The following is a 12,500-nucleotide window of genomic DNA, read 5'->3' as shown; positions in this document are numbered from 1 at the left end:
GGGGCCTCCATTCCAACACCCTGAATTTTGTGCTCAGTTCCAACACCCTGAATGTTTACCTGAATGTTCAACGTAATCATAGAGCTAACCCAGGCTAATCGTACGTTCGCGTTATCGTAATCTTCTGTACGAAAGATTACACTAACACGAACGTGTAAAAAAAAAAAATAAACAAAAGAATTATGAATAGGATTTTTTACCTTTTGTGGTGGTCAGCAGAAGGCGCATGCTGTATTCCCAGCAAGATCGGAAACTTGCACACCTCTTTCATATTTAGCTATTATGTCTTTCTTAAAGGCAATAGTTGTACGAACAACTTTTCTTTTTTCACCTGTCCTGCTTGCACCAACCTTCTTCGGAGGCATAGTTAGGGGCTAAAACACTCTGTTCACCGATATTAATAGCGAAAGCAAAAAGAGGCAAGTGCGCACGTGATAACAGTTGGTCACGAGGGGTGGGGGCGATCTACACGCTCTACACCCGTACGCCGCTCAGCAATGCAGTCTAGCGTACGCACTCGCGCATTACCGGCATTCCAACTCCGAATTTTTGACCGAACAGCGAAGCAAGAATTTTGGACATTTTTTGGTCAAACTCCAATTTGTTCGAACTGAGAGGCGTTCAAAAACCGAGGTTCCACTGTATATACACAGTAGGTCCTCGCTACTTCGCGGTTCCACGTTCGCGGGTTCAGAGCTTCACAGGTCCCCAAAATAATAATAGTAAAAAGTAATAATTTAAAAAAATATATATATTATATTTTTTTTTTTCGCGGGTGGTTTTGGTCCCCATTAATCGCGATAACCGAGGGATCACTATATATATATATATATATATATATATATGTATATATATATATATATGTATATGTATATATGTATATGTATATGTATATATGTATATGTATATGTGTATATGGATATATATGTACATAAAAATCTCGATTTGTATGCATGTGTGTTTGTATGTGGCCTTTAGGCTCGAAGCAGCTGAACTGATTTTCGTGAAAATTTACACAGGTTTACTCTTGGCCTCTAAGTGTTTTGAGTTAAGTTTGCTGTCAAGAAACCCCCGAAAATTACAAACAAAATCGATAAACATCTGCCTTCATGTACAAGCAGCACATGTGGCTCTTTTTCAGATTCAGATTCAGATCTACTTTATTGTCATTCTAGTACACGTGTATACAGAACGAAATGTCGATACATCTGACCCGCACTACTTATTGGCTCTCTTCAACAAAACCACGGCCCCAACAACCTCACTCACGTAGGATATCGGCAACATTGTGGTCACTAAAAAAATAAGGAGGCGATTAAAGCAAGGAAATATTTTAAGGGCATGACAATCCTCGCACAGGGATGTTTTAAACTCATCAACTGCAGTTTTTTTGTTGTTGAAAAGCACAACAAAAAAAACACTAACTTGCATCTTTCATTCTCGTCATAGCTCTGCAACAGGAAGTTGCTGATGCTAATACGCAGTCGGGTATCGCCTTGCTCCTTCCTTTCTTCAACCCAAATGCAGACAACCCCGAAGACGTCTACCCGTTGGATCAAAGTATCCTTTCGGCTCAAAAACGACATCAAAACTGCATTTGTGTTCACTTTCCTTTATGAGTACCCGTAGTCCTCAGTTCTGTGGACTTCAAGGCATTGCAAGGGGCTGGTTCCAAGTTGGCGGCACTTACCACAGAAGAGCTGCAGACAATGAGAGAAGGAGGAGGGTACGTTTTTTTAAGTCATGTTTTAGAAAAGATTGATGGTTATCAGGGGCAACACGGCGGCGCAGTGGTTAGCGCGTGTGCGGCACAGTTCTGGGGTCTTGAAATCGAACCTCCTGTGTGGAGTTTGCATGTTCTCCCCGTGCTTGCGTGGGTTTCCTCCGGGCACTCCGGTTTCCTCCCACATTCCAAAAACATGCATGCTAGGTTAATTGGTCCAAATTGTCTCCAGGTTCCCTTGTTCAAATTAGGCGTGAATGAGCGAGCGAATTGTCTGTCCCTGTGTGCCCTGCGATTGGCTAGCAACCAGTTCAAGGTGTCCCCTGCCCACTGCCCCGAAGATAGCTGGGATGGGCTCCAGCACCCCCGCGACCCTACTGAGGATAAGCGGTACAGATAATGGATGAATGAATGGATGGATGGATGATGATTACCATATTTTCTGCACTATAAGGTTCACCTTAAAATACCAAATGGGCCATAAACTTGAAATTGAGCCTTATAATCTGGTGATTAAAATGGTGCGTAAAATTGGAAATGCATAATTACAATTAAATGGTAATATTTATGGTAGCTCGCAGCACAGCGGCGCAGTGGTTGGCGCGTGTGCGGCACAGTTCTGAGGTCATGAGATCGAACCTCCTGTGTGGAGTTTGCTTATTCTCCCCGTGCTTGCGTGGGTTTCCTCTGGGCTCTCCGGTTTCCTCCCACATTCCAAAAACATGCGTTTCAGCTTAATAGGTGGGTCCAAATTGTCCCTAGGTGAGAATGAGCGAGTGACTTGTCTGTCTCTGTGTGCCCTGCGACTGGCTGGCAACCAATTCAGGGTGTCCCCTCCCACTGCCAGGAGATAGTTGCGATGGGCTCCAGCATTCCTGCGACCCTACTGAGGATAAGTGGTGCAGATAATGGATGGATATTAATAGTAACTCTTCTGCCACATTAAGTTTGAGTGCCCTCTTGTGGTTAACGGGGTTCATAGGGGTACTTGGCAATCTTGAAAATTCTTGAATTTTAACTTTGTGTGTTCAAGGTTTAAAAGGTGCTTGAATTTTGGGTGAAGTGCAGGAAATTGTCTGACTCGATAGAGCGCGCATTAAATTGAGAAAAATAGAATGACTATGCTTAAAAATGAGGCTGACACTCTTTTCTGGTGGCTTCATTTTGCCATTGAATTTTGTCTTGATTGTCGACAGGCTGTCGTTTCAGTGAACGATGGCAAAAAAAACGGAAAACACAAATGATGGCTGAAACGTTTCTTCTTTTAAAGCTACTGGAGGTTTTTGGGAAGTTGGCTTTGATAGTCCTTGAAAAGTGCTTGTATCTGTCCATGAAACATGTGTACAAACCTTGGATTAACATGTTAATTGTACAAACAAGGTGGCAGTAGCTCAGTAGGTAGAGTGCTCTCCTTGGCAGGTTCGATTCACAGCACCTCCAAATTAAATGTCGTAGTGCCCTTGGGCATAACACTGAACCCCTAGTTTCCCCTATAGGTAGATAGGTGCCTTGCATGGCTGCCTCTTGCAATCGTGTGTGTGGGTAAGTGTGAAGCACATTGTAAAGCTTTGGGAGGTCTTCAGTGACTTGAAAAGCGCTACAAGTGCATCAGGGGTCGAGATCCTATGGCTCCTTTCAAGAGTGCATATGGTTGGACATAAAATAGGACAAGTACATATTTTATTTTATTGTTTCAACCTGAGCCAAAAGTAAACATCTATGTCTGGTCAATAGTGATGTTGGGGTTCGGTCCATTATTTATATGGGACACATTTTCACCTACAGTTTACAGTCAGGGTGTCACACCAGCAGACCCCATTGTGTCTGTAAATTGCCAAATAATCCTTTTTATGGAAGCTCATTAAACAATTTGAATTCACTGTTGAGACACTTGATGATGAAAACTCACAGAACAAACGTTAACCCAAAACAAAAAATTTGCCCAAAAGCACTAGCAGAGCTCTTGCAGCAATTTGAATGAGTGAGCGGTGATGGGCGGCGCTTTACTCAGGACAGGCCATGCGCACTCTTTCTCCTTTGCCCAGCGCTGTTTGCACTGAAATTAAATATGTTGGTAACCTCATTTGCAGCCTTTTATGATATTTTTACAAAATAAGACAATGAGCCTCAACACTCTTAATTAATTGCAGGAGGGAGTCGAATTTTAAAAGGTATATTTATGTTGATATGGAACACTGTTTCTGGCATTATTATTATTTCATAGATCTTATGAAACCATCAAATGTAATACTGTGAAATAAAATGCGATGAAGAATTAGCTTTTGTCTGGAGAGGGGGTTTAGCAGTTTTGTTTATTTTTTTCTAAAATGATGTGGTTTGGCTCTTTCAATATATATATTTTTTTGATATTTTTGCTTTTATGGGTTTTTGGCCAAAAAGGTTGCTTCCCCCCGATTTACATGCTTGTTACATTTCAACTTTTTTATCTTCATCCGAATTTCCTGGACTGTGCCAGTGTAAGGTCACTGTTCTGCCTTTGAGAAACATGTAAAATGGTCTTTGAAAGAACACTCTTTTGCGTAACCTGTTAATTGTTGCTTTGAAGGCAGCACAGCACTTTTGAATGCTCGATGCAAATCCATTTCTATTATCCTTTACTAGCTGTCTAGTTCGCAAAAAAGGGGTTACTTCAGAGTAAGGAGAGAATTGTCATCATTTATGAATGAAATAATACATATTAGTGCTTGAAACCTTGTGTCATTATGTTCATTTATGTTTTGTGTATTAAATTATTGTAATAAAATTGGCCGGTTCAAATTGTCCCTAAGTGGAAATGAGCGAGTGAATGGTTGGGTGTCTGTGTGCTTTGCGACTGGCTGGCAACCAGTACAGGGTGTCCCCTGCCCACTGCCCGAAGATAGCTACGATGGGCTCCAGTACCCCGCGAAGTGGTGCAGAAAATGGATGTACAGTATATCTTTTATGCAACTCTAGCTCTTTTTGTAGTTTTAATTCCATGCGCTTTATGTCAGTCCAGTGCACCTTAAATGAAAAAAAATATATATCATAATTTCAACCAATAATTTTGCAAAGTCGTTAAGTTAATTATTTGTAAGAGCCTTCATTTTAGCTGAATTCATAACTTGAATTGCCGTGCTCAAATCCTGATACCTTCTTTTGGTGTCATTTTCATGGTTGATTGATGATTTTTTTCATGCCTTTTAGGTTACCCAAGTTGCCTTTTATTCCTTTCAGGTTACGTAACTTAATGTAATAGTTTGCAGTGTTATTTGAGTACAGACGTGATTATGTTTAACAAAGACAGGCATTACCAGTTTTATTAATAGCTGTACAGCATCTATACAGATTATTTTTGTGTGATTTTACTTGTTTAGCTAATGCTACTTCTACGGTGTAAAGGGAGCACAAAAGCATATGTAACATCTACTTAGCAACTGGAAAGCACCTTATTTACCACCGGATATGACTGCAGATCCACTCCCCTATCACTAAATATATAACGTATGTCATCATCTTTTAAGATACTTACCTGCCACTTAGTGCGCTGAGCAAATCCTTGCATATTTTGAAGGTGCTTCATTCCTGTTTATCCTTGCTAGCCATAACTTCCTCCGCTGTGAGGACAAAAGCTTTGTCTCCTCACACTCGCGGAGTCTTATGACTAGTATTTGGTAAAATCCTAACTTCCAGCGCGATCCGAATAACCATTGATCCAACAAGAGAAGACCGGTTTTACTTCGTAATATGGGGTTGACTCTTCACCGCCACCGAGTGCCAACATGCCATCAGTAATGGCGCCAGCTCGAATAATACCCTGGATGTTGTGACGTCATACGGGAACTATGTCTTGTTTAAAGCCTTACCTGGTTCCAGGTCAAAGTTGATCAGAATCTGAAAAACTAAACATTGTATTTTACACATTTTTCTTAGGGCAGTGTTAGGGGTTTCCACAAGTGGCCTTTTGGAGATGACCAGTTTACAGATACAAAACCACTGCAATTGTGTACATTTCTTTGGCCAATTTTTTTTAGACTTTTTGAAAGAGTTGTAAAGGTTCAACTTTTCTTTCCAGAAGTCAATCACTGATTGTGGACACCTGCATGTAATAATGTTGTCTGTTTTTTGTCTTTTTGTTTGTTTCAATTGTCTTTTTTTTTGTCAACTTGGTCTTAAATTTGATTTTTGAAAGAGATGAAAATGTCTTGAATTTAACTTGCCTTAAACTGTAATAACCCTGTTATAATTTGGTGTGTTTTAAAGTGGGAAAATACATACATTTTAAATTTCAATCGTTTCCTCTGGTTTAGGGCTTTTAGTGTAGTGAAGCATCTGGAGAACTTGCCCAGTGACGATCAGGCCCGAGAGAAGATGGTGTGCTGCGCTTTTTACCTTTCTTTGCTTCTCAAACTTGCACGGCAGAAGACCATCAACCGCAAATGTCAGTGAACTCATAGCACAGTATTTGATGCACACTGAAAGATCAACACTTTCTTACACTAATCTTCCCTTTTTTGTTTTCAGTCGGCCAAGAGGAAGGTTGCCCTCGCATTTTACAAAACAAAATATCCAAGACGTTCACTGTAGAGACGTACAACAAAGCCAGGTAAGATGGGGATTTTGGATTCACAATTAAAACATTTAAAGGATAAAAAATGTTTACCTTAAATGTAATTTAAAGCCCCTGTGTGTATTATATAGCAACTCCTATTGATAAAATGCTTCTTTCAGATAAGTAAAACTCCATTGCTTCAAATAATGGGTAAAAACACATGGATTATCTCGTAAACATAACTGGTAGGTTTAGAAATTGGTAATTATATTACCCAATCTAACACGCCCTTTGAAGAAGCTGTCATCTTTGACCGCCGTCTTATTACTACGGAAGCCTGGAGGGTCATTTTGCGAAGGTAACTTGTCCTGGTGTTGCTTTTACCATTTAACAGCTATTTACATTCCAAAGCCAAGCCTTGCATATGATTTTAAACAAGTCTAATTATTCAGGCATCTTCAACGTTTCTCCCATGGTTTCCTTCTCTAGCCACACATGTTAGCCACTTGACCACAGGCTTTATAATAGTATTTACGATTTACCAAATATTTTCGGATTCTGGGAGGAACATTTGACTTAAAAGAGTTTTTAAATGAGTTTTTTTGTGCATCACCTTAAAAAAATGTGAAAAATACCTGACGGTTGTTTTATCAATTATTAATTAAAGCTCATTATCATATCATAGTTGCTTTTTACATTACATTTTCATGCTTTTTAAAATGTTTCTTTTTTTCCTCCTTCATAAATTCGATTCACAGGTTCTCTTTCACTTTTTTCCACTTTTTCATTCTCTAGCTAATTATGTTAGCCACTTGGCTACTGCTCACCTCTAGCCATTACTATTTAACTTTTAACTTTAAAATGGCCTAAATTCGGGGTGATTTTATGTTCAGAGCTTTGGGGATGCTGAGCACCCAGAGTGTCTGGCTGGTGAAACATTTTTTTCATCTCACTTAAAGTGATTTAGGATCATTCAACACTCTTTAGGAATGTCACATCATATTTGTGAACATAACATTACACTTTGGTGAGGAGAAGGTTACAGAGGTCAAATGTTCCCTGTAGTTTTTCACCAGGTTTGCACACACTGTAGAAGTCAAGTCAAGTCATTTTTATTTGTATAGCCCTAAATCACGAAGAGTCTCAAAGGGCTTCACAGATTGTTACACTATATTACACAAACTATTTTCAACCGACAAGAGGAGTAGGTTATTCGTATGCAATGGAGTAGAAGTGAGTTTTAAGTTTAGATTTAAACATTTCCACTGAGGTTGCAGATCGAATCTCAGGGGGAAGAGCATTCCACAGCACCGGTGCCCGGATGGAGAACGCTCTCGAACCAGCAGAAGACTTCTTTGCTCTCGGGATCATCAGAAGACCAGCACTCTCAGATCGTAGGCTTCGGACCGGGACATAGTGGCAGATCAGATCTGAAAGATAAGAGGGAGCAAGTCCATGTATGATTTTGTACAATACTAAGAGAACTTTGAAGTCACATCTTTGGCTAACTAGGAGCCAATGCAGGTTAGCCAAAATCGGTGTTATGTGATCGTACTTTTTTGTCCTAGTTAAAAGCCTCGCTGCGGCATTTTGTACTAGCTGAAGAGACTTGATTCTGGACTTCGGGAGACCGGAGAGTAGTGCATTGCAGTAATCGAGACGGGAGGTAACAAATGCATGAATTATTGTTTCCGCATCAGACTGAGACAGTATTGAACGCATTTTAGCAATGTTGCGAAGATGGAAGAAGGCAGTTCTAGTAATTTGCTTTACATGCATCTCAAAGGATAGATCAGGGTCAAATATGACACCTCAATTTTTAACTGAGTCACTCTGTGTGATGTGACATTTGTCAATGTTCACAGCAGTTTTTGAGAATAAGTCCCGGCATTTAGAAGGACCAATGACTAACATTTCGGTCTTTTCAGAGTTAAGACGCAAGAAATTGAGTGACATCCACTCTTTTATCTCAGTGAGACAGGCCTCCAAATTTCCACAGTTTAGTGTGGAAGATTCCTCCAACGGAAGATATAGTTGAGTGTCGTCTGCGTAGCAATGGAAGCTGATATTGTACTTGCGAATAATATCACCTAATGGAAGCATGTAAATGTTGAAAAGTAGGAGGCCGAGCACTGAACCCTGCGGAACACCGCAGGTAACATTAAAGGGGTCAGATGTCGTTTCACCATATTTAACACAGTGCGTCCTATCTGAGAGGTAGGATTTGAACCACGAGAGGACGGCTCCTGAGAGACCAATCCATTTTTCCAACCGTTCTAGTAGGATATTGTGGCGCACTGTGTCAAAAGCAGCACTAAGATCCAGCAGCAGCAAAAGTGATGAAGCGCCAGAATCCATTGACATTAGGAGATCATTTGTTACCTTGATCAGAGCTGTCTCAGTAGAGTGGTTAGCCCTGAATCCTGATTGCATGGATTCAAAAAGGTTATTCTCCGATATGAAAGCATTCAGCTGCTGTGCCACTACTCTTTCGAGTACTTTAGAGAGGAAAGGTAGGTTTGACACAGGTCTGTAATTACTTAATATTTCTGGATCAAGGTTGGGTCGTTTCAGTGTGGGTTTAATAACGGCGGACTTAAAAGCTGCTGGAACTACACCTGAGGAGAGTGATGTATTTATAATATTTAGAACTGAAGGCCCAAGGACGCTAAAAAGACTTTTAATAAGTGAACCTGGGAGCGGGTCGAACTGGCAAGTTGTCGGTTTGGCCGCATTCACCACTTGTTTGAGATCATCAAGTGACAGTTCACTAAAACCGGCCATTTTCCCAGGGCAGCCACCCTGTCGTGCATCTGTAAATTTCAGTCCTTTAATACGTGTGGTACTAACAATATCTTTTGCAATTTCTTCCTGTATGCATTGAATCTTCTTAGTGAAGAAGACCATTAACTCCTGAGCAGAGTGTGTCGAACTGTCTGCGATAGGCTGTTGCCTTGTAAGCGATGCTACAGTGTCAAAAAGGGCTTTGGGGTTGTTCTTTTGAGACGCAATCACCTTCGAAAGGTAGGCCGATTTTGCAGAGGCAAGGGCCGCTTTATACTTTAACAAGCTGTCACACCAGGTTTGATGGAAAACCTCAAGCTTGGTAGCGCGCCATTTTCTCTCCCATTTCCTGCATTCTTTTTTAAGGGTTCTAGTTTCATCAGTAAACCAAGGTGTGCGTCTTTTAGGACGTGATTTTAGTTTTATGGGCGCTATTGAATCCAGCACACTAGTCAGGGTGGTATTGAACTCATTCATGAGTGAGTCAATCGAGCCATTGTATTTAGGAAAGGACGCAACTGCTCCAGGAAGGAGTTCAAAGAGCTCAGAAACTGTGCCAGTGCTTATATTGCGTCCGCTAAATCCCTCAGCTTTATTAACTCTACATTTAGTTAGCACCTCAAATGTCACTAAATAATGATCAGAGATAACAGTAGTACACGGTAGCACCATAATGTTTGAGGTTAGAACTCCTCGAGTCAGAATCAAGTCTAGCGTGTTCCCATTTTTATGGGTTGGCAAGTCAACCAGTTGAGTAAAACCAAATGCATCAATTAGAGAACTAAACGCAATAGTAAGTGAACTGTGTGGGGAGTTCATATGAATGTTAAAGTCTCCCATAATTATAATTTTGTCTGCATAGGTTACTAGTTCAGACAAAAGTTCAGCAAATTCGTCTAAGAAAGTTGTGTATGGCCCAGGTGCACGATAGATAGTTATTACATCAATTGACAATTGAGGGGACCGCATCACAAGAGCCTCAAACGTTTTGTAATTATTAGAGGTACGTGTATTAAATTTGAGCGATTTTTCAGAGATTAGCGCAACACCACCACCCCTTTTCAGCGTGCGTGCTATATGACTACTCTCGTAGTCTGGGGGAGAGGCATAATTTAGCGCTAAGTGCTCATCCGGGCGTAACCACGTTTCATAAAGACCCATACAGTTAAGTTTATAATCACGAATAATGTTATCAACAAGTAAAGCTTTTGGAGCAAGCGATCTAATATTTAACAGACCAAATTTCAGCTTTGCTGAATCATTTGACTTAGCTGAACTCTTTGTAGTCTTTGTCGAGATCTTCAAAAGCTCCCGGCGTTGTGGCCGTTCGTGAGCGCTGAGTTTAAAGCGTCGGTTGTCCGGCGAGGAATGAATGGTGGAATTAGTTACATCCTCGCGTCCATCCTCGCGTCCATCTTGCTGCTTGGACTTCACACGCTTCACACATCTACCTGCACGGCAACCACGCTTCTGTTTCCTTTCTTTACGGCGCCGCCGCCGTCGTTTATTAAGAGGAATAGCTGTCCACAAGGATGCCGGGTCTCTTTGAAGTTCGCTCGGTATATCATAGGCGTTATAAAAAGTGCCCGAAAAGTCGAAATTTAGACGCCCACCCAACCGAATAAGTTCGTCCCTACTGTAAGTGTTTTTGGCCACACATGTGTCCAAAAGTGAAAGCAAAAAAGACAAGAGAACGGCAATAAATAGAAGATTAGCTGGACAACGAGCCGCAAGCATGTATCCATGCGCCGCCATGTTGGATATCTTTATTTGTATAGCCCTAAATCACGAAGAGTCTCAAAGGGCTTCACAGATTATTACACTATATTACACAGACTATTTTTCAGCCGACGAGAAGAGTAGGTTATTCATATGCTATGGAGTAGAAGTGAGTTTTAAGTTTAGATTTAAACATTTCCACTGAGGTTGCAGATCGGATCTCAGGGGGAAGAGCATTCCACAGCACCGGTGCCCGGATGGAGAACGCTCTCGAACCAGCAGAACACTTCTTTGCTCTTGGGATCACCAGAAGACCGGCACTCTCAGATCGTAGGCTTCGGACCGGGACATAGGGGCAAATCCGATCTGAAAGATAAGAGGGAGCAAGTCCATGTATGATTTTGTACAATACTAAGAGAACCTTGAAATCACATCTATGGCTAACTGGGAGCCAATGCAGGTTAGCCAAAATCGGTGTTATGTGATCGTACTTCTTTGTCCTAGTTAAAAGCCTCGCTGCAGCATTTTGTACCAGCTGAAGAGACTTGATTCTAGACTTCGGGAGGCCAGAGAGTAGTGCATTACAGTAATCGAGACGGGAGGTAACAAATGCATGAATTATTATTTCCGCATCAGATTGAGACAGTATTGAACGGATTTTAGCAATGTTACGAAGATGGAAGAAAGCGGTTCTAGTAATTTTCTTTACATGCAGAACAGATCTTGGCCCACTCCTCCACACATATACTGTACCAAATATTAACATTCATTTTTCTCAGGCGTTTAAATAATATTTTGCAGCTGTATCAAACAAATTAATTGTTAAAAAATCATGCATTGTGATTTCTGTACTTTTCAGTTTTGTCTCTCTCACAGTGGACATGCACCTACAATGAAAATTTCAAACCCCTCAATGATTTCCAAGTGGGATAAATAGCAGCGTGTTCCAATACTTATTTTCCTTACAGTACATGTATATTTAATATGTATATACATTTATATATATATATATATATATATATATATATATATATATATATATACTGGACTGTCTCAGAAAATTAGAATATTGTGTTAAAGTTCTTTATTTTCTGTAATGCAATTAAAAAAACAAAAATGTCATACATTCTGGATTCATTACACATCAACTGAACTATTTCAAGCCTTTTATTATTTGAATATTGCTGATTTTGGCTTACAGCTGAAAAAAACTCAAAAATCCTATCTCAGAATATTAGAATACTTCCTCAGACCAAGTAAAAAAATAATTTTATAACAGCAAAACTAAATCAAACATTTGAAAATGTCCATTGATGCACTCAGTACTTGGTTGGGAATCCTTTTGCACGGATTACTGCATCAATCCGGCGTGGCATGGAGGCAATCAGCCTGTGGCATTGCTGAGGTGTTATTGATGCCCAGGATGCTTCGATAGTGGCCTTCAGCTCATTTGCATTTGTAGGTCTGGTGTCTTTCATCTTCTTCTTAACTATACCCCACAAATTCTCGATGGGGTTCAGGTCAGGGGAATTAGCAGGCCAATCAAGGACAGTGATGCCATGGTCAGTGCACCAGTTACTGGTGGTTTTGGCACTGTGGGCAGGTGCCAGATCATGCTGGAAAATGAAATCCTCATCTCCATAGAGCTTTTCAGCAGATGGAAGCATGTAGTGCTCTAAAATCTCTTGGTACACAGTTGCATTTACTCTGGACTTGATGAAACACAGTGGACCAACACCAGCA

At 40.6% G+C, this 12,500-nt stretch overlaps 1 protein-coding gene across 5 annotated transcripts in view; it reads left to right on the top strand.

Annotated features, from left to right (window-relative positions):
* Positions 1-12,500, top strand: part of polr1e (RNA polymerase I subunit E) — a 73,078-nt gene that overhangs the window by 25,929 nt on the left and 34,649 nt on the right. For all 5 annotated transcript variants that reach the window (XR_015851165.1, XR_015851164.1, XM_088342732.1 and 2 more), the window contains exons 7-10: positions 1,450-1,560; positions 1,630-1,726; positions 6,013-6,143; positions 6,227-6,308. Coding sequence is in view for 3 of the 5 variants with exons in the window: in XM_088342732.1 (XP_088198858.1) it covers positions 1,450-1,560; positions 1,630-1,726; positions 6,013-6,143; positions 6,227-6,308 (421 nt within the window). In the remaining 2 variants the exon portion in view is untranslated. The remainder of the gene's footprint in view (positions 1-1,449; positions 1,561-1,629; positions 1,727-6,012; positions 6,144-6,226; positions 6,309-12,500) is intronic.

The sequence above is a fragment of the Urocampus carinirostris genome, chromosome 8, assembly GCF_059441175.1.
Source record: "Urocampus carinirostris isolate Australia breed hairy pipefish chromosome 8, RoL_Ucar_1.0, whole genome shotgun sequence".
Classification (NCBI taxonomy): domain Eukaryota; kingdom Metazoa; phylum Chordata; class Actinopteri; order Syngnathiformes; family Syngnathidae; genus Urocampus; species Urocampus carinirostris.
The sequence above is the reverse complement of the archived record's forward strand: the minus strand, read 5'-3'. Positions and strand labels throughout refer to the sequence as shown.